The sequence below is a fragment of the Magnolia sinica genome, chromosome 5 (genome assembly GCF_029962835.1).
Source record: "Magnolia sinica isolate HGM2019 chromosome 5, MsV1, whole genome shotgun sequence".
Classification (NCBI taxonomy): domain Eukaryota; kingdom Viridiplantae; phylum Streptophyta; class Magnoliopsida; order Magnoliales; family Magnoliaceae; genus Magnolia; species Magnolia sinica.
Window position 1 is genome coordinate 4,473,458 of NC_080577.1, and position 25,157 is coordinate 4,498,614.

General features: G+C 38.6%; 1 protein-coding gene across 10 annotated transcripts; it reads right to left on the reverse strand.

Annotated features, from left to right (window-relative positions):
• Positions 1-345: 345 nt before the first annotated feature.
• On the reverse strand, positions 346-24,730 carry LOC131245196 (lysine-specific demethylase JMJ27-like). Of its 10 annotated transcripts, none has more exons than XM_058244477.1 (18): positions 23,874-24,728; positions 21,983-22,159; positions 21,705-21,863; positions 21,410-21,586; positions 21,116-21,292; positions 20,801-20,977; positions 19,304-19,434; positions 18,633-18,729; positions 18,408-18,540; positions 18,226-18,289; positions 16,019-16,790; positions 13,791-14,120; positions 7,845-9,413; positions 7,699-7,771; positions 7,511-7,596; positions 4,371-4,490; positions 3,322-3,392; positions 350-463 (listed from the first exon to the last, which is right to left on the reverse strand). In XM_058244477.1, exons 1-18 carry the CDS (start codon positions 24,462-24,464, stop codon positions 427-429), a joined length of 4,941 nt encoding a protein of 1,646 aa, XP_058100460.1. In that variant the 5' UTR covers positions 24,465-24,728; the 3' UTR covers positions 350-426. The 10 variants fall into 10 exon arrangements, 9 of the variants coding, with proteins under 9 accessions (XP_058100468.1, XP_058100466.1, XP_058100467.1 ...); XM_058244478.1 differs by having other exon boundaries at positions 352-463; positions 7,854-9,413; positions 23,874-24,727; XM_058244481.1 differs by lacking the exon at positions 350-463 and adding an exon at positions 2,469-3,153.
• Between the last annotated feature and the right edge of the window lie 427 nt (positions 24,731-25,157).

The window sequence follows — 25,157 nt, forward strand, 5'->3', positions numbered from 1 at the left end:
CGACACACTACCTCTAGGATACAATGCCCAATGTAGTTTTTCCCAGTTGGCACAGATCGAAAATAAACCCAACACCCGACACCACTTTAAAGTATCTTCATATGCCTAGGATAAAAGAGGATAAAACAGTTTGTTTCTTTTTGCGATTTTTTTTTTATTTTTATTTTTTTTGGTCCATGAAAAGACCCTGCCTATATCCCTTGTGTGGACCACCCAAGGGATCGACCGTTTCTAATTGCAATTGATGGGCTAGCCGTTATGTGACACACTTCTCACAATCCCCCACCCCGCTAGTCATTTTCTTATGGTTTCATCACTCATGAATAAGTGATCCTCATTGAAGCCAGACAACCTCAATAAGACTTACCGTCATTCTAACTCACCATTCTTATCCAAGGAATCCCACATCGCTAATGTTGAACAGTCTCATGATGAATCAAAAGGCCTACGCCTTATATTGTCCCTGCATGCATGTGTTTAAGTACAGACAATTAGCATAAGATGATCATCAATAGTTATAACAGAAGATAACCAGGTGACATTTTCCAAGACAAAAATACAACTGCCCCTTTCTGAAACAGGTTGGACTTGCTAATGCAGGGGCATTTTCACACCGGGCTCGAGTGGGGTTGCTTGTGGGATGCAGAGGCACCCTCGAGGTGGACGGCCCGTGTGAGGCAGGTGGCTCGTGTGAGGCAGAACCCATGTGATATGGGGTCCACGAGGGGGTTCGGCCAAGGTCCTAACCCATGGGATGTGAGGCCTGGGCTAATGAGATAAAAGGATCAATTCGGCATGCTCTATCAGTTCGAGCTTTTAGAGCAAGTGGTTAATTGTCCTGCATCAAAGTGGTATCAGAGTAGGAGGTCTCGTATTGGATACTCCTCACCGGGGGTGGGGTTCTGCCGAGGTCCTAACCCAGGGGATGTGGGGCCTAGGCTATGAGATAAAGGGATTAATTCACCATGCTCTATCAGTTCGAGCTTTTAGAGCAAGTGGTTAATTGTCCTGCATCAGTTGCTGCAAACATTTGTTCAATTTTCTAGGTAATTTCATTCAACTTAGGGTGTTTCTCATCTCCCATGTATTTTTGTGGAGACACAATTTCATTAATCTTTTCTACTACTTGCAAATTCTAGAGGAAAAACAATGAATAATCTAGCAAGTTGATGGGGAATAAGACAAATGCAGTCCAAAGGTTTTTGGCGTCCGCATGAGTTATACACTAGCTATGGTAACTTAGTTTCAATGATATTATTCCCGGCATATACAAATTAAAGATGTCAAACGACAACTCCTCCCTAGACCAGAACATTTGTGGCCATTGGATCAGATTCTTGCATCAGAACAGTCATGGTATGATTTTCAGTGTTGGTGTAGGTTGAACCACATTAGTTCTAGAAATTTCAGCCCAATAAAATTGCTCGACGAGGATCAAACTAATTTAGTTCAATCTAACGAACTATTAGATGAGAATAAAACCATAGCCAAATTTTGAAGTAACTCTTTAATCACATTTCTCACTCATTTTAGAACACCTTTTCTTCTATCGACATTTCCAAAGATCTCAGAAAGCAAGTTATCCATTAAAATCACAAAATGTCATCATAATGAACGTTCTCCTTACCACCAAAAAAGAAGAAGCACTCAATCATTCCAGATATCACCGATATGATCAATAATATCAGTGACATTGTTGGCATCGCTGGGTCAGCAATACAGATAACAGGTGTAAAATAAAATACACAATGAAAAGATCACTTGGATTTACGAAAGAGTCGCTTGGATTTATCCATGGTTTATTCCTTATCTCTAAAATCCTATTTCTTCTAAAATGAAATAAAAAATTTATGTCTCGTTACCGAGGGCCTCGTTTCGAAAAAAAAAATGCCGTCAGGGGGCTATCTTCTTGATAATATCATCAATTTTTGTGATACTTTGGATATTGCAAGATATCACACCAATACATGGTATTGACAATAATATCATTATTAAGATTGATATCGAAACTTCCCAAGTAAATACCTAGAAAATCAAGAGAAAATTATAGAAGCTTGAAATAGTCCCAAAAAAGGAAGGATAGAAAGAAAGAAAGCTTCTTTGTGAAAGTTTTGGAGGGGTTCTCTTCAAAGGGAGGATTTTGACCACTCTTCTTGAGGTTTTCAGAACCAAATCTCAGATTTGGAAAAGAAATTGCAACTCGAGAGCAGAAAGTGCCAGAACTCCAAGGTGAGAAATATATGAGAAAATTCCTATTTTTTTCTGCTTTTCTTCAGGTTTTACTATGACTACTTGAGATGCGTTTGGATAACATCCTTTTTCAATTCGGTGTTTCTTCGACTATTCCTAGAGCCAGGCAATTAGTTAAATGAACAAAATCTCAAGGAAATCTTTCAATTTCTTATTTTACTATGTTCGACTCTATGTATCAACACCCCCCCCACACACACACACACACACGCACCAAAAAGAAGAAGAAGAAGAAGCTTTTAAATCCAAGAGTCATTTAACCAACTTGGTGCTGATCTGCCATATCCTGAAAGTTCCCATTTATGTACATAGGGAACACATACAATGATACAAGTCACATTCTTGGGTAAAAAAACTATGGATTTTATAAAAATCTTTCAGGCCAGAATCGAGCTTGTATATAAAAATGACCATGGAAGATAATGATACCTAACAGGGGGTGTGGGAAGCTAGAGAAGTGGAACCCGAAATAAACAGTTAAAATCTTAGCTGCCACTGCCAACAACCAGATCATCTCAACATCCATTTTCAAATGGTGTAATGCATTAATTCCATTAACATCCAGGCCCTCGAATCCGGCCCAATATGTTAATTCACACCAGCACATTGCTTCCACTTAAATGTCTTCCGCAGGTATGAACAAACTCAATTCCACACCTTTTTTTCTCATTCTCATGATTTTAATTTGCATGATGAAGACTCAATTTTCTCTTGAATGTCTCTTTCAGTTAGTATTTCTGTTCTCTTCTCTTTTACTACTAGAGCAGAGAGTGTGATGGTGCAAGGTGAAACTTGAAAGAACCATTCAAGTCCCATAGATCCTGAATCCAATCGCTGAGGTTGAAATACTGCAAGGAAAATAGATGCAGCAATTTGGGCAGCTGAAAGGCTTCACCTGATCAGCTGGTCATTCGATCAATAATCCAGTCAGAGGCAGCTAAAGATGAAGTTTCTGAGTCAAAAACACTTTCCAGAGCTTGCATGCATCCAATTGATAGTTAGTTATTAAAATGAATAATTTCACATGTTGGTTAAAAAACAAAGCTTAGCAATAAAGATAACAATTCTTACTCGAGTTGTGAGATCAGGCTGTTAGCTTCTCTGACCGAAGCACTAACAGCATACAGAGCCATCTTCTTGACCTGTATAGGAAGATAAAAACAAAGTCATAGGAGTTTATAGGAGTATAACATTGCATAGAAAATCTAAATCATTTTGGGCATGTAGCAAAATGAAATTACTCAATAAAGCAGGCATATAGACATTTTAGGCAATTGTGGATCATTTTTTTAATAACAATTGATAAGGCACTCATGATCATCATATGTAGTATGTGTTAGGAATTTAGCATTGATGTCCAAACTTTTGGTTGAAAATATCCTTTCAAGTTTGACTTTCAAGGTCTGAAGCAAGGCATTGCAGATATTCTATTTTTATTTTTCTTCTACCCCATCCCTTTCCATTATTCACAGCCATCCATCCTCTTCATGCCTCTAAAGAAAAATTGATTAAGCCGAGATCAACCATCACAACAGTTCGCTAGAGTTAGATAGTCACGGGTAAAAAAGAAAACCCCTATTATGGGATGCAATAAAATATAAATGTCCTGATGCATCAGGTACTCTTCATCTGACAGTATCCAAGATGACATGAAACATCACACCAGTGGTAAATTTCAAATGGATCTAGAGGGTAGAATATTGCTGAATGGGCACAAGCATGATATCATGTTTCAATGGTTTCCCTCATGCAGATTTGGCGAACCACATTAGAATTTGATCAATCTCAGATAGGTTTTCACACAATAGCAAGATGGGTGGATCATTAGCATAATAGATCCAGTCACACTCATCTTGGAAAAACATTTCCAGAGTCTGACATTAACTGTTTTATAGACAAGCAGAATATTGACTGAATTCTAACCAGAGTAGTCCATATGCATAGTTACAGCAATGAACACACCTATGTCTACATCCATGCAATAAATTTTACAATTAGTCACATTCAAGACCAAATCTCAAGTATTAGCCACCAATTCCTAAGTAATAAACGTGAAAAGTATACAACCAATTTTACGGTATGCAATAGAAGTGATGCGAGTTAATTGAAAGAGAAACTACCTCCAATTTATCTTCCTTAGCTCTATGGTTTTTGGGTAGCAAACGGAACTCTTCTGTCAACCGAACGCACTCTTGAACGTTGTCAGGGGATACAAAGTCAAGGGCAACTTTAATGCATGACTGAGCAAAATGGGAAAGGAAATTTAATCAATGGCTACATAAACAATGTTCAGGAAGAGGTTGAAACAAGTATTAATCGTTTATCACCTGTGTCAATATTATAATACACATATTCAGTCAACAAATTAGCAGCAGCAATCAAGCACTACGACAATAACTACTTAAAAAGTCACTTGGTGAAAAAGATGTATAAATTTTTTTAAAAAAAATTAAAAAAAAAAAATTTTAATTAAAATTTTAAAATTAAAAACTTTAAATGTACCAATAAAGATCTAGCATTTTGGAAAAAAATTATTGCCTGGGTACCTCATTTTAAATGTCGGTAGATGGAACCATCAAGGTGGTACCAATTTGCATCCAACCCTAGGAAAGAACAAGCGTCCTTGTTCAACATCACCAGAACTAGTATACCATAATTTCAACAGGGAATATGTGATTTGCAAACAGAAGTAGCATTTTAGTATAACTACACTAGTGAGTTGACACAACCTGAAGTAGCCAGGCTGAATCTACTTTGGTATTCAGTGATTGACGTAGATTTAGGTAACTATGAGGAGTTGCATCATATCTTCTTGGCATCTCACATTCTCCCGTCTCTAGTAGTATATATAAAACACAAGTAGCCGACAGCAAAATTTTCTGCACAATTTGTTTTCGGAATAGCAAAAACCTTACATTTCTAACAGTATGAGAATGGTTTAAGACCTTAGGGATATGCATTTAGGCAATTTGATGGAGCCATATGGCCGTGTGGCTGTTTGATGATGCTTACCTTCCTTTTACAATGACAAAAACTTTGATAATCTGGCAGAATATAATGATTGATAGCATTAATAAATTGCAAGTGGCAGAAAATAAGAGTCAAAATAAACCATAAAAAAACATGGCCCTAATTTGGATAGCTTTTAAACAGAAAATTGCAATGATTTACAAATTATGTGGATATAAATGGACAGTCCAATTGGAAATGGTCAAGGTTACAAATTCAAAAAACAAATGTTTATAAATCAGAGGTCAGGATAGTTGAATCAATCTGATTTTTTTTATGATGATCTCTCTAAAGTGAGTCTGACAACCCGGATGATTTATTTAACTTAATGTATTCAACATGTAGTACTTTAAAGTGCCTAAGCATCAAACTTTACACTCTGACAGAGTATCGAACAACTACACTTTCAAAACTGACTCTCCAGTCTCCACCCATCTCACACATCTCTGATGCAGGACAATTAACCACTTGCTCTAAAAGCTCGAATTGTTACAATATGGCGAATTAATCCCTTTATCTCATAGCCCAAGCCCCACATCTCATGGGTTAGGACCTCAGCTGAACCCCCTCGTGGGCCGCCCACCCCGAGTGTGTCCCCGCATCCCACAGGCTACCCCACTCGAGCCCGATGTGAAATGTGCATTAATTACCCCTGGGAAGGAGTCTCGAACACGAGACCTCCCCCGTGGGCCCCAAATCGCATGGGTCACCCACCCCGAGTGTGCCCCTGCATCCAACAGGTGACCCCACTCGAGCCCAGTATGAAAATGCCTCTGCATTAATATCACAAACCACTTCCTCACTCTCCGCATGTATTGCATGTGCCAGATATACTAATCATAACATGAGAGCACCGCAATCCCAATATGGTTTCATATACGGAAAAGAAAAAACAAGAAAGAAAGAACGAAAAAAAAAAGAAAAGAAAAACAAAACATTTATCTAAGAGGAACTTCCACAAATGCCCTTGCATATGGTTAATTCATTACTTTCCAATTTGTTGTTGTGTTCTCTCCATAATGACTAGAGTCCACACAACAGGACAAACGCCATAATATTTTCTTCCTTTGCAAATAGGGCCCCCTTCTCCAGGCCAGGAACAAAGCATCAATCAACCCCAGCATTACTCGCAACAAATAAAAGAGAGGAATCTCCACCATAGGAATGAAGCAACATTGCAATGGGTAAAAATATGGTTCACGGTGTCATTGAGGCTGGGAAGCAAATATTCATGATAATCATTGTTAAAATCCCCTGATATACATTGATACACCATCCTCTAACAGCTCGAGCTTTTACAGAAAGTGGTTATTTGTCATGGTATTAGAGCAAAAGGTCTTGTGTTCGAATCCCAAGAGTAGCAAATATGCCTCCCTAATATATTCTCCCAAGGGGGGGCCGTTTATGGTGTGAGTGTCCCTCCACCTGGGTGTGAGTCGTAAGTGTGTGCCCCTCTACCCTTGCCCATTATGTTCCCGTGCAAAGTTCAACCCCGCACATGTGGGGGAGTGTTACTTTATCATTTGCAGCAAGACACCAAACACAGTCCTCTCTCTCTCTCTCTCTCTGGTTGGGGGGGGGGGGGGGGGTTGGGTATAAAGGGGCAACTTGACTCACCGTCCAACCATTTTGGAGCATATGATAGAAGAATTTGACTTAGAACACACCTGATTCATCACCCTTCCACCTCTACTTGTATGAATTACCGGGAGAGAAGATAAATGCCCAAATCCCATCTTGAAGCTTTATTAATCCACCAATCTCCTCATCATTACCCAAGGGGCACCAACTCATGTTTACATAATATGCTCTTTCAGGCTTACCACTTCCACCTTCTTGTACATGACTAAATACTTTCAGATGTTTTAGACTTTATATGCACTTCCGGAGTGCATTTATTACAAAAACAATTCAAGGACATACAAGCCAGCTTAGTTAAAACTGTCCAGATATTATGGGCCAACAAACAAACTACAACCAGAGATAGCTAGGAGAAATCTTATAATCTAGCTAAAAGAAATCTTATCTGCTATGACCCAAGAGGATGGTAATTATATTATAGCAGCTAACTAATAATCTTTGAAAGATTTTATGGAGAATTATAGAAAAACCAAAGATCTCTAGCAAAATAAGAAGAAGAAAAAAAGAGCATAATTGATTTTTACCTGCTCACCAATAAAAGCAAAGACATGGTTGACTGTAACACAAACTGAAGAATCTAGGATATCATTCAATATATTGAGAATCTAACCTTCCTATTTCTCACTTGATGAGGACATCCTGCTGGAATAAAAACTGCTTCCCCAAGGTATTGCTCAAACGTCCAAGGTTCAACATCTGCATAAAGAAAGAACATAAACAATGTAGAGTATGAAACAACAGAACCTTGTGGCCAAACTTGAGAGCCTAAGTTAAAAATAAAAAATAAAAATCACTTACCGAACTCCTCTTTCAGCTGCTTCTTATGCCTTTCATTCAAGAAAAGAGTTTGGTCATGAATTGGATGAATAACCTGAAGCGAGCTTGGTAAGAAATGTGTAGATATGTTCCCTAATAATGAATTGCATGATAAAATGATACTTAACGATACTCACAGAATTGACGGGAAGGCTGCTTATATGACGAAATTCTTTCCAATGCTTTTGCAAGTACTTGATTAGTTTTGGCACATCCTGCCTACGAAAGATATCCCAAACGGCACCTCCATAAACAACTTTCGAAGTGTCATCACTGTGAAGAGAATCATTCACTTCATCTGACGTTGTTGACCCTGGACCAGAAATTCCCTTCTCCTCTGAAAAAGAATTTCTGAAAGCATCATCCTTCCCATTGAAAGGTTTGTTTTCTAATGTCAGATTAGCATCAGTGGGGGGAACATCTTCTGGATTGCATGATTGCCTCTCAACTATTATTTCAGAATCAGCACCAACTATGTCAGGACAGCATCTAGATTTAGAGCCGGGAGCAATGCTTGCATCAACCTTATCTGCTGATGAAGAATCCCTGTGAGCAACAGACCTGCTTTTAGAAGAGCTGGATTCTGAAATTGCAAGTTTTTCTCCATCCCGTCTTTCTAGCAACCTGTTACTGGTCTTGGGCAAAGGTGAATTCCTCTCATCGTTACTTGCACATTTATGAAGTCCGACATCTGTATAGTGCTGTTTATCTAGCTTCTCCGCCTTGAAATCCATGTCTTCCTGTAATAGTGAATTTCTATTAACAGTATTGTAAGATGTAGGAGAATCAGTACCTTGCGCCTGATGATGTTCATTATGTAACACTGTTTCCTCGATATCAATGCTATCTGGCAACAAGCCCTCGTGCATTAAAGAACCTTTCATTTCCATTTGTTGGGTCTCAGGCTGTTCTTTCTCCAAATACATTTTCTCCAGCAACGGGGAGTTGCTATACACAATGTCTCCACATTTTGAATTGCAAGATTTGTTCGTCTTATCAACTTGATCATCCAAAATCTGTGTCATCAGGTTTATGTCTTCTTGCAATAGTGTGTCAGGACCAACCATATCTGTACATTTCGGAGAGCCAGAAAGTTCCAGTGCAATTTTATGTTTATCTGGTTCACCTCTCCCTACATTCATTTTTGGATTGGAAGATTCATTCATCTTATCTGCTTGATCATCCAAAACCTGCATCTTCATGTTCATATCTTCTTGCACCAGTGTGTCAGGATCAGCCATATCTGTACATTTTGGAGAACCAGACAGTTCCAGTGCAATTTTCTGATTATCTGGTTCACCTCTCCCTGCATTAATAAATGCTGATGACGGCAAAGTCTTCTCAACAATGCCATCAGATTGTAAATGTACAGAGTCATTAGCATCAAGTTGTTCGGTTTGACTTCCTACTACTCCGTCTGAGAATTCTAGTTTTTCTGCCCTTATATTTTCACCTTCTAGCAATGGTGGATTGCTCTCAACACCGTCTTCACATTTTGTAGGTACAGGCTTTATACTCTGAAGTTGTTTCCCTGATCCATTTATCTGTATTTTAGTAGCATCATTTGCCACTTTGTTTATCCCCCCACCGTAAAGTTCTCGCAAGTCTTGAGCCTCATGTTTCTTCTGCATTTTTCTTATACCATCACGTTGCCATGCAGCCATTTTCACCTCAGTTGTGTGTGTCAGAACATTAACCTAGACAAAAAGCAACAGTTTGATGATCACTTAAAGAAGCAGCAGGACAGCTTGAAGAGCAATTTGTCCAGATAAAGGAATGGGAAAAAAATAAGAGGAAAGATTATCAACTAATTAACTAGACCATTTCAAGTGACATTGATGAAAATCATATATGGCAGGTGAGGGGAAGGAGTTTAACACTCTTAAGTAAGGTCAAACAATCAGCCTCGGATGTAAAGGGTAATCAAGTCGTTGCAATTTGAATGAATGAACTTAACTTTAATATGCCTTAGAAGGCCTATAAAAATAGGTGTATCACAATAGAAAGGCAAAGATTATCATTTGCATCAGGAAGCTTTGGACATATGACACATATCAGACCATCAGGAAACATTTAGAAAAATTAAGTTGCGCATGCACTTAAAAGACCATTGGTAAGCATTCTACAATAAACAGAATCACAATAGATCTCTAATAGAAATTAGGAACGGTCCAGCCTGAGGTATCAGCAGCGATAAATGATAACACAATTAGACTTAGCAACCATGGATAAATGACATGCAACTCAGAACAACTCATTCAGTCTCGAGTTGAATCCCAACTCGCCCGATTAGATCTGGCAACTGGATCAGGTCTGACAGACCCAAAACCTGACTCCCAGTTAGTTAAAACGTGCTAGAAATGAGTTAGACAACAAATAACATAAAGCCCGATGATATAATAACATGCCTGATGTCTTTCTTTTTTTATTTTATTTTTATTTTTTATGACACTCATGATACCACATCTAATGATTCATAAAAGAAAAGGTAAGATAACTAATGTTATTCATTTTAGAAAATGTGACACTGAAATGGAAAGTCTACCCCTACTGCATATTATTCACGCTAGTAACGAAAGTGAAATCCTGGTCGTATCACATGATATTAGAGGCACCTTATATTTTTCAAGGGGCAATTTGGTCATCACTATTTGCAACATCAGTCTAGTCTTTCGACCAGTTGTACATTTGAGGATCATCATGGTTCACAGAGCATCCATAAAACCTGTGCATAGCTTTGATGCCCAGCCAAGAAGTGGACAAAAAATATACACAGGGTATGGATTTTACACTTACGGCCCATTTGGGGTCTCTTATCTAATCCAATAAGAGCCACTCTAATAAGCTCCTATTGAAAAAGCCGCTCCTCCTTTCTTTGGAGAGGTATCGTCAAGACTACTCCCATTGTTCAGGAGGTAATCTCTTTTTCCTTCAGTAGGGGTACTAGAATCAGATTTTGGCTTGATTTGTGAGCAGGTAATTCTACACTTGCCGAAGCATTTCCCTCTCCTTTTGCCCTTAGCCCTAACATAGATATTGTTGTGGCAGGTTGCTTTTCCCCCATGACTCGTGTGGGAGCTGGGCCCCTCCTCTTAGAAGAGATCTTTCATATGTAGAATTTCAGGATTTCTTACTTCTTCTTGGGCGATTGCAGGATTTTCACGTTGATCCCTAGTGGAAGACTCCCTGCGCTGGAGGCTCTCAAACGACGGCTCCTTGGTCAAATCCTTCTACAATCATCTTCACTCCTCTGTTAACTTCACCTCCCATTGTCACACTGGGGCGCAATGGTTCTATGGGCTTCCTCCTAAAGTGGAGGCCTTCGGGTGGCTAGCGGGTAGAAACAAAATTCTGACCATTGACAATCTGAAGAAGAGAGGAATGGTGTTGCCCAATGTCTGTCCCCTCTGTCTCAAAGCTGAAGAGTCTGGTGATCACTTCTCCTCCATTGTCCTTTCACCTCAGCTTTTTGGTGGAGTATTCTTCGCCTTGCTGGTGTTTCTCGGACAATGCCCTCCTCCCTTGACGATCTTTTTTGTTCCTGGCATGCTGATGCTGGGGGAGTGTCATGAAAAAAAAATTGGCGGATCCTCCTTTTTGTTGTTCTGTGGGCAGTTTGGGTGGAAAGAAACAACCATTGCTTCAGAAACATTTCTACCTCCTTCGCTATTGTTTTCTTTAGAACCCTTGTTATGTTTAGGGATTGGGCGCCTTAACTGTTGCTTTGGGTAAGCCTCTATAGTTTTTTTTTTTTTTCGAGATGCTAATAAAATTCTTACCTTGCAAAAAAAAAAGCTCATTTGGTAAAATCACTATTTTTAGAGAGAAAAAAGCTCTTATTTAAAATAAGCACATTTGGTAAAACATTCAAATGAGAGCTTATTGTAAGAGCATTTGATGTCATTTTTTAAAATTACATTAACTATATTATAAAAGCTATCCAAATGGTTTTTTTGGTGGCACATTAAACAAGTTGCAACATCCACATACCTCTCTACACGCTCAAGAGATGGACTTGGCCTGAGTCTTAGGGCCCTTTTTTGTGGATCTCGTATGTTCATGGTAGGATCTCTTTCGGTCATCAACTTTATCAAGTTGGAATCATCTACGAATAATTCTAATCATTCCAATTTAAAAAAAGAAAAATCTATTGATCAAAGAGCCTTCATAGGGCCAATCGTGAGGTTTATTTGCCATCTAACTTGTTCATAAGGTCACACAGACCTAGAAGAAGGGAAAAAACAAATATTAGCTTGATCAGAGCCTTTTGTGGCCCCAAGAAATTTCCAACGATGGGCATCAATTCCTATTATTTCCTATGGTGTGGTTTACTTGAGCTTTGAATCCACCTCGTTTTTCAACTCATATCCTAGAATAATCTTAAAAAATGGATGGACGGTGTGGATCTAAGAAATACATCATTGTGGGCCCATGTAAATTTCACAAGTTCCGTTGCTCACTGTTTGGTGCAGCACATTCTAAGAGAGAGAAGGAAACCGGACGTGGACACGGATTAGGTATTATCCCGCCTGTCCCGAGCTCAAAACAAGTTGGGGCTCTGAGGGGCCACCGTGATTTATGCGTTTATCTACACCATCTATCCATTTTTCCATATCATTTTAGGGAACAACCCCAAAAATGAGGCAGATCCAAGTCTTAAGTGGACCACACCATAAGAAGCAGTGGTGATAATGACTCCCACCATTGAAATCTTCCTAGGGCCCACTATGATGTTTATTTTCCATCTAACCTGTTCATAAGGTCACATAAACCTGGATGAAAGCAAAACACAAATATCAACTTGATCCAAAATTTTCGTAGCCCCCAAAAAGTTTTCAACGGTAGTTGTTTATTCCACAGTGTGGCCCCCTATCAGCACAGACGATCCACACTCTTGATCAAATGGATAGGGTTCTTGAATTGCGTGATTATTTACCCATGGGCTATTAATAGAAGGATCCTCCAAATGGAAGGTCATGATTCACCCATCACCCGCACCATGGCCATAGTGACCGGCTATGGCAGCAGCGGTGATTGCAGGCGGGCAAGATGGGGAAGAAAAGCCACAAGTTGTACCTAGCACCAAAAAGCACGAGCAAGAGGGACAACAGTCGGCGGGAGGGATGATGAGAGAGAGAGGAGAAGCAACGAGAGAGAGAGAGAGAGAGAGAGAGAGAGAGAGAGAGAGCAAAAGTCACTAGAGAGGGAGAGAAATTGCGAGGGTAATTTTGGAATTTCAAAAAAAAAAAAATCTCAAAACCTCTTCCCGCAAAAGCAAAAATAAGCTCTTATTAATAAAGTAACCACTCCTTTACCTATCATTTAAGAGCTTTTTTACTTGTTTATAATTTAATTAATTTTTTTTTTTTTTTAAGTGCTAATAATCAATGTTTACCAAACAGTCTATTTTAGCAATAAGACTAATCTTTTCAGCAATAATCCTAATAAGCTCTTATTATTAGAGATGCCTAACACCCCCTTAATATGCAAGTACCCGATACAAATAATATACAAGAACATTACCTTTTTTTAAGGTGAATAGATAATGTTGATTCCCTCATACATTACCTCTTTGGATAGATATGACCCCAGTACCATAGGGATGAGTATCTATGCTGCAGTAACAACATTCTTGAACTATGGTTTGAAGTCACAAGGAAACATGCAGACTTTTAGTCAAATCCTAAAGTAATAATGAGAGTATCTACTGCAGTAAGCGCGTTGCTGAACTATGATCTGATGTCACAAGGAACTAACTAGATTTTTAGTCAAAATCCTGAAGCGTAACCAGGAAATAAGCAGCCTTGGTTAGAAAACAGGAGGAGACGGTAATCCGATGAACTGTTTCAAGATGCAGAAATAAGTTTTGTTATTGCAACACCAAAGAGTGTCCCGGCATGAAGATTACACAAACCAATCTGTCAGGATAAACAATTCATTTTAGCATGCACAATAAATAATGAACAGACCAAAGATGACCACAAACCATATCAAATAAACTAGAAAAAGAAACGACATTCTTTACTTAAGCTCTAAACAATTTCGGAGCACCGTTGGAAGTGAAGGATACATACCGCATCAGACATGTCACAATGCAGCTTCGTCACTGAATCACCTCTGCCAAGCTCTTCACAACATCCATATGCAATGTATGTTTTGGGTCCCAAGTCGGGCTTTAAGCAACCATCAGGAAGCTTTGCAGCAAGATTCAAAAGACCAGATCTTGGATGGGTATAATCTTGATATGGGAGAGCTGCAATAAATTCAGCCCCATGCCTTGGTAGGCGCTCTTCAAATGCGCTTGAAGAAGGCCAATCCTTCAGCTTCAACATCTCTGGCCACCAATTCTTATGCATTCGACCCTCCAAGTAGCCTTGGAAGAATTGGTGAATATTAATCTCAACCTACAGCATGATGGGTAAATAGGAATCTTGTCAATTGGAGTACAACTTGCAGCTGCATACGACAGTTGTGTCAAAGGCCCTAAGCAATGTCGACATGTGTTACGTATATGATCGAACAAACTGACAGAGAAGAAAATGAAGAAAAGAATGGTTTTTATTTTATTTACTAATAAGTAACCTTGCTGTGGTCACACATTATCTATACTCAAAAAACTGAAAATGGCTTACAAAATTTAGATAATTTTTTTTTAATTGATTTATTCTAGTGTGGACAAATGAAAACTAAATAAAAAGAGAATGAATCATTCAACTGGTATATGCACCTTTTGCAGGTTTACTTAATCAGGACTCTCGGAGAGCTATAATAGGTATAAACACCATTTGAACAAAATGTCTTGTAACGAAGTTTTGGTCACAAATATAACCACCATCATCATCATCTGAACCTTCTCTAAATATCAACAATATAACCATAATTAGGCCAAAGTTCATGTGAAAAGCTTCAAACTTGGTCTCTGTTAGTATAATTATAGCAAGTTTATGACCATCGAAGAAACATGCTATTTCCATGAGAGGCTGAATTGAGTCCTCCAATGTAGTTCTCATGGAAAGGGGGCTAGCCATGAATGAATAGGAGTATCAAAAACCACTTGGAGAACTCCCTGATTATGTTCACATCTGATTACATTACACCCTTTCATGACACATGACAATGAGAGATGGTCCCATTTGCTAGGTGCATATTGTGAAGTTGGCGTGGTTGCGATTAACTTTGTTGTTGAATGAAGTTCCAATTTGGTGATGTGTAAGGTGAGAAAAGTAAAAAAAAATGAGATAAATGACACTATCTTCAAGCATAAGAATGTTTATACCAATGTCTTAAAACCAGGACCCCTACCTGTTTTGTGTGAGTGGCTCGTTGAACCAGTCAGGCTCGTTCCAACCCGGGACAACATTCAAAATCTCAAAGTATCACTAAACAAAATGAACAAAATAAAAGGAGCAGCATAAAGTGTCCAGTTTCTAAAGTGGAGGTTGTAGGTTCAAGATCTAACAAGCAATTACCAAGGTTCCAAATATCAGTATCAGACAGTATAGGCTGTACCAAATATAATATTATGGAGAATATGAACCATATCCATCTGACTTGTTTCAAAAAAATATCAGATAAAAGAAAGGGGAAAAAATGAGAAAATTAAGAATCTAACATTTACAGTGTCTTAAAATGTATTCAATGTTCAATGGAACCAATTTTTGGTATGTTTTTTGTCAACCTGGTCTGCTGAAAACCAAGTCGTTTAGTCTGACCTCTAAATTTGGTGTTAAAGCATTTGGGAATAATAAATTCTTTTGGTTGATTTTCAACTCTTACTATAATGGGGTTCATTGCATATTTTAATGCAACAGCACGAAATGACCACAGATTATCCAGAATGAAAATATCTGTGATAACAATCGCAAATATTGTGAATGCAATAAATTAACAATCTATTAGTGAATACCATAAGAGAAACTTTTATATTGTGGGAGAATGTGATGGATGATACACAGGCACTTATAACTTCAAAATTGCATACGTGCAAGACAAGTAATTCAAATTAAACTGTTTAAATTATGATGAGTTCCAGTTTAGATGTAAAATGAACCAGTTTAGTGAGCATTCATTGGATGGTTAGAATGAAAAATATCCAACTGTCCTATGTCAACAAATAAGCATCCACAAATCAAAAGTTGGGATTGTTCAACCAACCTGATTTTGGGGCTCTGAGTTAGCGACAGTTGGTTCCCCAATTTAGTCAGCTTAGTTTGAGTTAAAAAAAGGTGTTGAGAATTAGACAAGTTGATGATTATGGGAAGAAGCATGAAATGCATTCGAAGAACAAAAGGGAAAGGCTAACCTCACACCAATCCAAGCAATCTATAGCTTTGACAGTTCTATTCTCCTCTTTGACGTTTTTGTTGCGCATCTCTCTAACAGCTCTCCACATGACCATTGGCTCCCAACTAAGGCCGGATGTCCTTTCATGAACATCTCTAACTATTACTGGTTCACCTCTCACCCAGTGACTCTGAAAATGCTCAATTCCATCACCTCCCAAGTCTAGTGCATTTGGGCAGTACAGAAAGTTATTGCAACTGTTCTCTCTAGAAGCTGCCTGGCGCAAATTACTTTTGTTATGTTCAGCTGGAGAACCATTAGGAAGGCACAAAGGGCACCCCTGAGATAAATCATCATTGGAAAACTGACAACGGCTAGTAAGGTCCTCTGCATTCTTAAGCAGCTTGACTACCCAATTAACTTTGAATGTACGCCGCAACACCAGTAACGCGATGCCACAACCACCACGGGCCTTTGGAGGACATTGAATGCTACCATCACTGGTCGCTACCCAATCAGGAAAGGGGCGGGATGAATCAGTAGCACAATCATTTGTGGCTCGTGCCAAATGACTCTCCCAACCAAACCTTTTCCTTTTGGTGTTACTTTGGGTGCTTGCATCTGTACCTTGACCATGAGTTCTTTCTACAAACTGCTGGTGAGCAGACTTTGCTTCACTTCCTCCAGGCTGCCGACCTTCCCGGAGCTCTCGACAACATGAGAGACAGAGATCATAGGAACACTCGGGGCAGGTTCGGTAGAAATCAACAACGGATGTATGACAATTGTCGCTGTTGGAAAAAGCAATTCGCACAATTAAAAGAATGGAAGAAAAAGGAGTCAGTGTTTTTTCAAGATTATAAAAGAATTTTGCAAATTCTCAAATTTTATAGACTTATGAGAAGAATAGGGAATGCTTTAATGAAAGGTATCATTCCAGATAAGAATAAATCTGTAGTACAGCCTATCTAATATCTGGCAAGTGATCTCTAGAGTATATTATAAGTAAATAGCAAGAGCAAAGAAATGAGACTGACCAACCAAAATAAGAAAAGATGCTAGCATAAGTGCATTCATTCTTGACGAAAAGAACTGATAAAATATAGAAATTTCAGCATCAAATCATAAAATGAAATTTGTAAAGACGCACCAACACTTCAATGTTTTTCAACATAATCATTAAGAACTTTTTTAAGGCCAAAAAAATTATTAATGTTGAGTTTCAGGATCAGTCATTTTTATAATAAAAAAATGATACCGCAAAACCACAAAGGAGATTTTATTTCCATGATCTGATGATTTTCATTGAATGGATCCCCTATTTTCTGGCCTGAGATAGGTTGCATCTCTAATATTTATCATGATGACAACTGCACAGACAGTTGTGACATATTAGTGATTTGGCATCATGGTCCTGGGGCATAGACTTTGGTTCCAACCTCTCTAGGTCTCCATCACCCTATGGTCTAATAAATGCACTTTCAACAGTTTGAAAAAGAAACAGACTAAAAATCAATACACTTTTCAGATTTGATGGAGTATTCCTACTACTTAATGGAAAATTAAAGTCATAATCCTTCACCATGGTTTTAAAACATGACTAAATCAAGTTGTGATACTTCAATAAGATTCAGAGGTTACTAAAGCAAAACTGCAAGATAAGTCGATGGTATCCCAAATTGGTTTGTCTTCATCGATTATAGATCATTGCAGAGTGAGTAATCAAATACATTAATAAGTTCATCCTATGTTGTATAAACACTATACAATATATTCCGTAGTTACTCTTTTAGATTAGTAATAGGATGCACATAGGCACATTTATATTATCCTTGTTTAAGCCTTATCCCAATTAAATGGGGTTAGCTATACAAATCTTGTTCCACCATTCCACTGGTATCAAGGACCATATTCTCAGTTAAACCATAGGTCATCAAGTCTTTTCCTCTGGACTCCCCCCACGTCCTTTTGGGCATTCCCTTGCCCCTTTAGAGCCCTTTTTCTTGAAGATTGCCAATTCAATGAAAATTGATTTAGCATGCAGGTGATCAAGGGTCCAAAGGCATGAGATACCACAATAGAATAGAAAATTTTCCTAAACTCTGAACCGCAGTTAGATCCATTCTGTACATTTTGAGTAGCCATGCAAAAAAGTAGCTTTATATGAAATGCATAACTTTTCATATGAGAATAAATCGAAAACATAGGGGCGGGCAGCTCAAATACCAGTAAAGACGCTCATCCTTGTCAAGCATAGACCTTGTTACACATACTTCCATTGGTTGGATCCCTAGAGGGGAGAGGGAGAAAAAAAAAAGCTGAGGGCAGGCTAATGTGGTGATGTATTTCAAGAATGGACCTAAAAGCAAACAAAACTTTCATCTAAACAATTAAATAAGATTAACAACCTTGTATTTTGGCTTCAATTTCTATTTCAGATTGCTGCTCAGAATGAATTTGCCTAAGGACGGGCAGGACTTTCTGTAGCAAGTAGATCAGCCGTTGCAGTTTGACATTTGCATCTGCTTCCTGCCTGCTAGGCTGTTACAAGCACACCAAGTAACATGTTTTAAAGAAAATGTTCTAGTACTATAAGTTGTCAAGAAAAGAGGCTAAAGTAGCAGGAATTCTACCATCATGACCACATTACGCAAGCATGCTTTGCAATTGCAATTTCCACAACAGACAGGACATGTAGTCTCAATGTCCTCTCTTGTTCTTTCAGGATACCTAATTCATTTATTTCAAACAGAAGAACAATGGTATGTATTAGTCTATTAGAAGCTTTCCATCTAAATAATAAGTATTCAAATACAAGAAAATTGAACAAACAAATAGTGCTTCTATTCCCAAATATTCCATCAATTAATCTAGGACACAATAAATGTCAGTAAAACATCAGTTTCCTGATTCCTTTAACTTCCAACATCCGTGCATCAATAAAAGAAAGGAAATGCCCAAATCTCTTCAAATCTATTCATCAGCTTCCCAGTCTCTCTGCAGAATCCTTCATAGCTGTGGCGGCAGTTCATGCCCCTATGTGGGGGAGTATCACAGTATTGGGCAGTTGTAGCTATACATAACAAGATTAGCATGCCTCACCCAAACAAACAAAAAAGGGGGGTGAACACCCTAAATCTCAGATCTGATAAAACATTTTAAACTTGATCAGCGATTTTAGGATCATCTACTTTCTGAATAATTAAAGGGTATTTTCATCATTTTAGGAAACATAAGTTCACCCAACCTTTCGAGTATACATGTTTCTTAGTTTCAAAGGAATAGAAGTTTTGGTAGTTCTTACCACTTTTCAAGGCAGGGATAGCAGTAGCGCTTCCTTTTGCAATTAGAACATATGACAACATCACCCTTGTCATTCCGCAGACATTGGTGGCACATCAAACTCTTCTGTTCCTCTTTCTTACATGTACCATCCTAGAAAATAGAGCTTATTAGAATTTAGAACTGAGACAAAATTATATTTGAGTGCTAAAAACTACTATAATCAGAGCATGTTACCATAACATCAACAGATGCATCAAGATAGGAATGATCAGTAACTGGAGAAAATAACAATAAAGAGGAAACTTTCCTTTCTTTATAAACTGGTATGTGCAAATAAGGGCAAAAGATGGCAAAACCAACATAAACAGCATAAAATGGAGGAAATCTAAATAATTCTTCAGGTATGTTTGCATAAATCCTAAGACTATACAAGAATAGATTATCAGCATCATCATAACCTCATCCCAGCATTTTAATGTCGGCATCACGAATTTGCTGAGAAGAACTTTTAAGACCAGTGTTAAAAGATTAGATGAATTACTGGAATCATGATTGCAAGAAAAACCAAAAAGTTCGCAAAACTCTTTGTAAGTCATGCAGCAGAGCGGACCAACCTTGGTTTAATTTCATTTAAACTCTTTTAAGTCTGAATGATACTCATTTTAAATTTTTTCCCCTTCTTAGTTCTTGAAATATTAGTTATATGAAGTAGGAATACGATCAGGAGCAGGAGCAGAAGTCTATGCAGGTGGGAGCATCAGGACACCTAAGAAGCATCTATGTAATAATATTAAATAGTTTAAAATGTATTATAATCTTTCAAATAAAAGTTGAAAATGTATTATATTTACCGAAATATATAACTTAAAACTTTTTTGACTGGTAAATATATAAATTTACTTGGTAAAAGTGAGCAGAAATATATGTGAACAAAATTCAGAAAATGACAAAAACTACCAGTAGTCTTTATCTTTATGAATAACGCTATTATAAAAAATGATTGAATTAAAGGTGGTTTAAGTAGAATCATGGTAGTGATGGTTGGTGGCAGAGGCAATAACAGACTTGAAAGCAAGGCAGAAGCAGGAGATCCCAAATTAGGTATGGCATCTCAGGGGGAAGATAAAAGCAGGTGAGGGATGAAACCAGTCAATGGGCACATTCACGAAGTTCTTTTACAGTGAAAGTAACAATCACATTAAGTTCTAAAATTGGGATAAAAGTTTCATTAATGCATACATTAGTTATTGGATTTCCTCATAAGATAATTTCATCCAAATCAAGGGAACCCTGCCTATTAGTGTCACTAAGCCAAACAAGAGAGTTATCCAAAGAGAAACATTCTAAATTTTCACCATAAAATAAAAAAGTTGAGTAAATCAAATACAAGTTTGTGAAGAATTACCAAAACCAAAACATAAACAGAAGAATAAATACGAAAAACAAAAACAAAAGGTTCATTGAAGTCATAGGTCTCATGATCAAGCTGAAGAAAGGAAAAAGGGGGGGAACTCACTGATGATCCCGTCTCTGCTACGCCCTTTCCAACATTCTGTTTCCTCCTGCTGCAAGAGTTCCTCGTCTCCTCAGAGAAGTTCCTCTTCCCCTCGCCAGAATTCCCCGCACCCTCACCAAATTCCCGATCTTTGCTCCCCATTGCATTGGTTCGTTCCTTATTTTTAGTGGTAATGTCCTGCAAATAGAAGTCAATGAGAATAAGTAAAACCAAAACAAGACGAGAAGATAAAGACATTAAAAATAAATAAAAAATCTGGAAGGATTGCTCAAGTCCTACACCTCACATTCAAGTTGAAGAAGATGAGTAACTTACTAATGATTCCATCTCTGCTACCCCATTTCCAAGATTCTGCTTTCTCTTCTTGGCAGAGTTCATCATCTCTTTGCAGATACTCCTCGGCTGCTCACCAGATTTTCCTGTCCTCTCGCCTAACTGCAAACCTTTGCGATCCATGACATTACTTTGTTCCTTTTTTTCACTAGTAACATGCTGCAAACAGAAAGTCAGTTGAGAAAAAGTGAAGGGAAGAAGAAATAAAAATAAAAATTGGAGCAATTGTTCGAATTATAAGTCATACGTTCAAGATAGAGAAGGTAAATAACTCACTGATGATTCCATCTCTGCTACCCCATTTCCATCTTTCCACTTCCTCTTCTTGACAGAGTTCCTCATCTCCTCACAGGCATTCTCATGCCCCTTGCTAGAATTCCCCATCCCTGCAACGAGTTCCCGTTCATTGCTCCTCAGTACACCAATTTGTTTCTTGTTTTTACAGTTAACATCCTGCAAAAAGAAAGTCACAAGAATAAGTAAAACCAAAACAAGAACAGATGATAAACATAAAACAAGGACTGTACAAGTAGTACGTCTCTTGTTCAAGATGAAGAAGATAAGAACTCACTGATGATCCCATCTCTGCTACCACATTTCCATGAGCCTGTTTTCTCATGCTACCTAAGTTCCTGGTCTCCTCACAGGAACTCCCCATTCCCTTACCAAGTTCCCGATCTCTACTTCCCAGTGCACTAGTTTGTTGGTTGTTTTTCCTAGTAACAAGTTGCTAACAAGGGGGGGGGGGCACATTAAACCAAAATATGAATAGAAAGTAAGCATAAAATGCATTTTTTTGAGTCCTAGTTCCTGCATCCCATGCTCAAATTGAAGAAGATAAGAACTCACCGATGATCCAATCTCTACTACTACATTTCCAAGATTCCGGTTTCCCATGCTGCCGGATTTGCACTTCACGTCACAGGAATTCCTCTTGCTGTTGCCAGAAGTCCCCATCTCCTCACTGAGTGATCTAGCTTCTCTCCCCATCACACTAATTTGTTTCCTTTTCTCACTGGTAGGATCCTAAAATAGAAAGATCTTCTCACTCAGAACTCTAAAAGAAGTCATCTAGGGTAGAGAAAAAAATCAAAATCAGTTCATCAACCCCAAAAGCTTAAAGACAACCACAATGTCCAGTGGACAAATCAATAAGGGTAGAATGGTGTAAGAGAGGGAAGGTGTGCAGTTCTAAATACATATTATATGTGCATGTAGAAATGCTGCAAAACTAACAGAAGCAATGACCATTCTGAACTAACAGAAGCAAACTGTTTTAAGGGCCCGCCATGTTGCGTATGTGCAATCCAGTCCATCCATTGGGTGGTAAACGCTTCTGTTCACAGGACATGCAAAAAATTAGCCTGATAAAAGAACTCAGATGGACCACCTCAATGGGAACAATGTAATTTTGCACATAAAACCCCTTAAGTTCCCGCATTGTGGCCTGTCTGGTTTTGGATCAGGCTGATTTTTATATCTTCACTTGATCTTTGCGATTCAAACCTGATGAACAGGTGTGATGAATGATTCACAACACAAAAAGCTATGGTTGGAGTCCCATTCCCATTGATCCTTGTGTCATCGCCCCCTGAGTTTTGGATCTAGCTGATGCACATAGTGGATTTCCCGTATAAAACATTTGGAAAGAAAATGACATTTAAGCTACAGTAGGTATATGTCCATCCACTTTTGAGTCCAGGTGGACTCATTGACACAAGTGTCCAATCACATGTCATGGATGACTAGCTAAATTTAGTGAGCAATGATAGATGCGCATTCTAGTCTGCCACCAACGCGACATCGACATATCTGGAGCGTTCATCCAATGGCCCAACAAAAGTTGCTGCAAATAGACATCCTAACTATCCATCCATGGCCTGCAAATGGCTGGTTAGGAATGAAAATACATACCAACAAACTACATTCAATGGAAAATTTAAGGCCATGACTAGTCAGAGCCATGGATCGCACAAACAAGGTCCAGATGATCTCGGTGATACGTTGATCGAGCCAATCATCAGTCCAGATGTGATGATCTGTTGTCCAAGTTTTCCAAATCACCCCACAGATCAGAATCCAACTTTCCTGATTTGCTCCTGCTGTGACCATCCCTTCATGTGAACATGAGTCACACGTGTAACTGACTGGTGCTACAAATTCCAAAGATGATGTCATCTGAAAATTGGAAAGAACTCAGAAATGTCCAGCGTTCTCTACGGATACACACTTTCATTCCACGTTTGGGGTATGGAACAAAAAGAGAGGGTGTAAATATCCATGAAACATGAGGCCCACACTTTTTAATGTATACTCCTCGATACCTTCAGCCATCGTGACAAATATGTTCTAGGCAATTTCTTGGCCAGGGAATTTCTCGGGATATTTTCATATTTGACCTTTCGTCGCTGTATTATCGGGAAAATCTGGCGGAAGAAAATATTAAAAACTACTTATTATAAATTGACGGATAATTTAAAAATGTATGTATAAAGTTATAGAAATGATTTATTTGAACTTTAAAATGTTTTTACTTCGAAAGGCGCGATAATTTCATTATAAAATAGCGAGGAAAAACTGCAAAATCAGTTTTCCGCAATAATATCGCGAGATTTTCTAATCTCGGCGATATTAGTCACAGATGCTTTCTGCCACTGCGGCAAAAAGTAGAAAACAACAAACAGGGGGGTGATATTGGCAAAAAAGCAGGGGCTATAAATGTCATTTTACGAAAAATTACCAGTAAATCCTTTTTTGCCCCTCCGTTCCCAAGAATCATTCTTTTCCGTGCGTCTGGAGTCATCTTCATCGCGCTGGAATTCTTCCCTCCGCCGGAATTCCCCTGCCTGTCGCCGGAAAACCGCTCACCGTCGCCGGAAACGATCCTCTTCCCGCCAAAATCGGATCCGTCCTTCGCCATCTTGTACAGAGCCATGGCCTTTTCCTGATCACCCAACACTCTCTTCATCAAATAATCCGTCTCGCCCACCTCGCCGTCTCCATCGTCGGATCCCGATCTCCTTGTCTTCTTCACCTTCTTCGAGTCGTCGTTGATGTCGTCTAAAGATCTCTTCTTTGCCTTCTTCAATTTGACATCGTCAGTTCCGTCGAGAGATTGATTCTTCGCATTCTTCGATCCGCGATCCACATCTTGGCCATCTAAGGATCTCTTCTCCTTCTCCTTCTCTCTTCTCCTCTCGTATCGAGCCTTTGCCTGATGGTAATGCTTCTCGCAATATATTCTTCCCGGCGAGGCGGTATCATGGCAGCGCCAGTTTAAGCTGCCCACTCGTCTGCATCGCCGATCATCGGAAGGAGAAGATGAAGCCATTTCTGGGAATGGAAATTGCCTTAAAAACTTAGCAAAAAGGACCGATCATGGGGTTGAATTGGTTGAGAACTAGCGATTTTGGAGAATTTTCTTTTCTCCAGATTAGGGATTTTTAAGAGAGGAATTTGGGGAGGAAGAAGAGCGGACAATTCAGTGAGAACGTATCTTATCCTTCTCGTTTAATTCCATTTTCGCCCTGAGTTTTGGTCTCTCTTTCCGTCTCTCTGCATACGACGATGGGCATTTTGCGTTTTATAAGGATGAGACAATAAATAAAAACTAAAAAGTTTGATACACTGCCACGTGATTTACCATACACAGGCTCTCTGAATTACTTAGGCCTCGTTTGGCACCGTGGATTTGAAATAACTGAACTTAGAAATTCCATAGATTTAAAATACCTGAAATTTTGTGTTTGGCACATTAATGACTCCTGTATCTCCTTGCTATGCTGTGTTTGGCGTGCTAATTCAAAGTCCCTCTCATTCAAAAGTAGTCATGCATAGGAATTGTTTAGCAACATGGATTGAAAGGCATTTGGAGTTGAAAATATTTCAAGTACTTAATTTTACATGTTTTACTATCTCTTCTTTTGCTGAAATTTGAAATCATCTTTCTTTTTATTCATTTTTATTGAGTTACTAATACATTGCATGCTACATATATCGTAATAATCAATTATAGATGTGTTAC

Bases quoted from the DNA above. Each gene is read 5' to 3' on its own strand.
- LOC131245196 (XM_058244477.1), bottom strand. From the start codon at position 24,464: ATGGCTTCATCTTCTCCTTCCGATGATCGGCGATGCAGACGAGTGGGC. The intron at 21,864-21,982 runs GTGAGTTCTTAT...CCCCCTTGTTAG, and splicing joins TAGTAGAGATTGGATCATCG to CAACTTGTTACTAGGAAAAA. The intron at 16,791-18,225 runs GTATTTGAGCTG...TTTTTCCAACAG, and splicing joins AAGGATGAGCGTCTTTACTG to CGACAATTGTCATACATCCG.